Consider the following 3,312-nt stretch of genomic DNA (forward strand, 5'->3'; position numbering starts at 1 on the left):
TCCTCTTGTGCCATCCCTTGTTCCTTGGGAGCAGAGACCAGCCCCCTCCTGGCTCCATCCTCCTGTCAGGCAGTTGCAGAGAGCAATCAGGTCCCCCCTGAGCCTTCTCTTCTCCACACTAAACCCCCCAGGTCCCTCAGCCCTTCCTCATCACATTGTGCTCCAGGCCCTTCGCTTCCCTTCCTTCTGGCCAACATCTGCAGGATGTTGTTGGCCTTCTTGGACCTTCTGGTTGTCCCTGTCCTGACCTGTCCTTCTCAGGAAGCATCTGCTGCCACTCAAGGAGCACCCATAAGAAAGATGCTTCAGACCTGTGATCATCCTTGTGGCTTCTTCTGGACCCCCTCCAGTAGCTCCTTGTCTTGTACTGAGGGGATGAGAACTGGACCCAGTTCTCCACATGTGGCCTCACTCGGGTTGAGTCGAGGGAGACAATCACCTCCCTCCACTCGCTCACGCGCCCCAGCACCATGAGAAAAGCCTGAGACACAGAGAAAGCCCATGCTGAGAGTCACCTGCACACACAACGCTGGCGTCCTCCACGTGGTTACATGCATGTTGTCCCCAAGGCTTGGCCGGGCATTCGGCGAGGGTGGCTTCTGTCCCCAGGCAGCTCACCCCATCCAACCAGATGGGGCCAGATCCTTCTCCAAACCCAGATTGCCCCGGAGCAGACAAGGCTGCCCCACAGCCGAGCTGCCGGCACACGACGGTCCCAGCCATCGTCGCAGACGGTTCCCCACTGCTGGCTGTGGAACACCTCCACCCTCCCGGCGCAGCGGTGCGGGCCCTTCACCAGCCGCAGGGCTTCCGAGCTTCTCGGGTCCATGTCTAAAACCAGAACCAGAGGACAATAAAGCCTGGCCAGAGATCCCGGCCATGTGGTGGGACCTCCCCTCACCACACGTCTTGCAAGGGCTCCACCAGCACCCTGGTGTTCTCTTGGGATAAAGCCTGTGAGGAACATCTCCAGTAGATTGTGAACTTGGCCACATTAGAAGCATAGAATCCCGTGTTGGAAGGGACCTCAAGGATAAACCTTTCCAGGCAAAGCATGACCTAGATGTCCCAGCACCCCATACAGCCAAATCTGAAGTGTCCAATGGTGAGGAGTCCACCGCTTCCCTGGGGAGATTACTCCAGTGGCTGATTGTTCTCATGGAGGATCTCCCACGACAGGAGTATCCTCATGGGTGCAAGGAGGCACCATCACACCGCCTTGGTGAAGCCTCTAAGCCCAAGGACTAGAGGTTGTGTGGTAGCATGGATAAGGAACCCCAAAACCAAAGGGCAGCATCGGCCCTGGTGTGCCAGGACTCCGTGTGTGATGGAATGTCTCCATTCTACAGGCTTGGGATTTCTGGGAATCCCAGGCTGAGGTTTTCCAAGCGCTTTGCCTGGGGGAAGCCAGGAGGTGGAAACCACCTTGTTGCTCCCTGGCGGCTCTGAAGGAACAAGGGGAGGTTGAGCAGGAGGAGGTGGATGGTGACCTGATCCCCGACTCACCGCCACTGACCTGCAGCCGCAGAGCACACGACGCCGGCGTGTCCCCTCGACCTGCAGCTCTCGGCGCCCCACAGCTTCACCTTGCATTCCAAGAGGGCCCCTTCCGTCCCGGTGCACTCCACAGCGTCCACCCAGATGAGGCCATCTCCTGTTCCGAAGCGGGGGGACCCCACCGCCGCGTGCGCCGTCCCGCACCCCAGCTGCTGACACACCACATGGGCCTCGGCCAGGTCCCAGCCGTCGGAACAGATCCCACCCCAGTGCTGGTCGTGGAACACTTCGACTCTCCCGGAGCACGGGTCTGAGCTGTTCACCAGGCGGAGGCTCCCGAGGTCGGAAATGCCTGATCCTAGAGCACCAGGAGCAAACGTGTTAAGGAGATACCTTCTGCCCCATGGACCCTTCAGCAGGGAGTTGAGCAGTCCTAGGGGTCAAGGATGCTCTTGTGTGTCACATCTTGTGTGTCATGGATGCTCTTGCCGTGACAGAGAGGACAGAGCTTTGAGCTGGCCCAAGTGGTGCCTAAGCCTTGGTTACATGGGCTTGTCCATAGCCATAGGATCATAGATGGGAACCCCTCCTAAAGCAGACACCAAGGGCAGGGTCCAGCCACCAAGATGTGGACATCCTTGTGCCATTTGGGACTCCTGGGATACCTCACCTGCTGCTCCTGAAGGGCACGGGCTTCCCTGAAGGATCTCTTAGCCCGGCTCCAACTAGGGTGAGGTGTTACCTTCCCATGCTGGGGCAACTGAACTCGACACTGGCCATGTCAATCAGTGACACCCGGATATTAAATGGAGACCATCCTGATATTAAGCAACCTGGTTGCAGTCCAGTGCCCTCAGCCATTAGAATGGGCTGTGGGGCTCCTCTGGCAGAAAGTCAGAGCTAGAGAGGGTGTAGAGGGATGGGAGATGGAATCACATGGGCTCACGCAGCGCTGAGCAGGAGATAGAGGGATGGGAGATGGAATCTCATGGGCTCACGCAGCGCTGAGCAGGAGATAGAGGGATGGGAGATGGAATCTCACGGGCTCACTCAGCGCTGAGCAGGAGATAGAGGGATGGGATATGGAATCTCATGGGCTCACGCAGCGCTGAGCAGGAGATAGAGGGATGGGAGATGGAATCTCATGGGCTCACGCAGCGCTGAGCAGGAGATAGAGGGATGGGAGATGGAATCTCATGGGCTCACGCAGTGCTGAGTATCACAGGGACATCTACCATGGACCAACCAAAGCTGTCCGAGAGCCCTCCCTGACCATGAGGCCAGTTCTGATGGGACAAGACCCATTTGTCCTGCCACGACGCAGGTGAGTACCTGAGCAGATCACGCTGGCGTCCTCTCCATGCTCACACCCATGGATGCCCCAGCCCTTGGCCTTGCATTCGGAGAGGGCAGCCTCCGTCCCTGTGCAGCGCACATTGTCCAGCCAGATGGGCCCCTCTCCCTGCCCGTAGTGAGCGCGGTGCGGGGCCAGCACCACGGTGCCGCAGCCCAGCTGCCGGCACAGCACCTTGGCGTCCAGGAAGTCCCAGCTGTCATCACACACCGTCCCCCACTTCCCGTTGTGGAACACCTCGACCCTCCCGGCGCAGCCGCCAGAGCCGTTCACCAGCCGGACCGGGACGAAGCTGGACGCAACCGAGCCTGCGGGTGGGCAAGGGCATGCTCAGAGCATCCAGCACCAAGGTGGGAAGAGGAGGAACCCTTTGTCTTGGCACATAGATGGTGCTGCGTGGTCAGGTTGCTTCTGAACCCACAGCATCTCGTCCCCATCCATGGAGACACTTCATCTCATCC

The 3,312-nt window shown here is 59.1% G+C and overlaps 1 protein-coding gene across 1 annotated transcript in view; it reads right to left on the bottom strand.

The window, feature by feature from the left end:
- LOC104410649 (scavenger receptor cysteine-rich domain-containing group B protein-like) overlaps positions 1–3,159 on the bottom strand; it is a gene marked incomplete at both ends in the record, with an annotated part of 3,631 nt that extends 472 nt beyond the window's left edge. Inside the window, 4 exon segments of the mRNA XM_010020882.1 lie at positions 516–712; positions 714–831; positions 1,517–1,855; positions 2,830–3,159. Coding sequence (XP_010019184.1) covers positions 516–712; positions 714–831; positions 1,517–1,855; positions 2,830–3,159 — 984 coding nt within the window.
- Positions 3,160–3,312: the final 153 nt, after the last annotated feature.

Source organism: Nestor notabilis, unplaced genomic scaffold (genome assembly GCF_000696875.1).
Source record: "Nestor notabilis isolate BGI_N333 unplaced genomic scaffold, ASM69687v1 scaffold8338, whole genome shotgun sequence".
NCBI lineage: Eukaryota > Metazoa > Chordata > Aves > Psittaciformes > Psittacidae > Nestor > Nestor notabilis.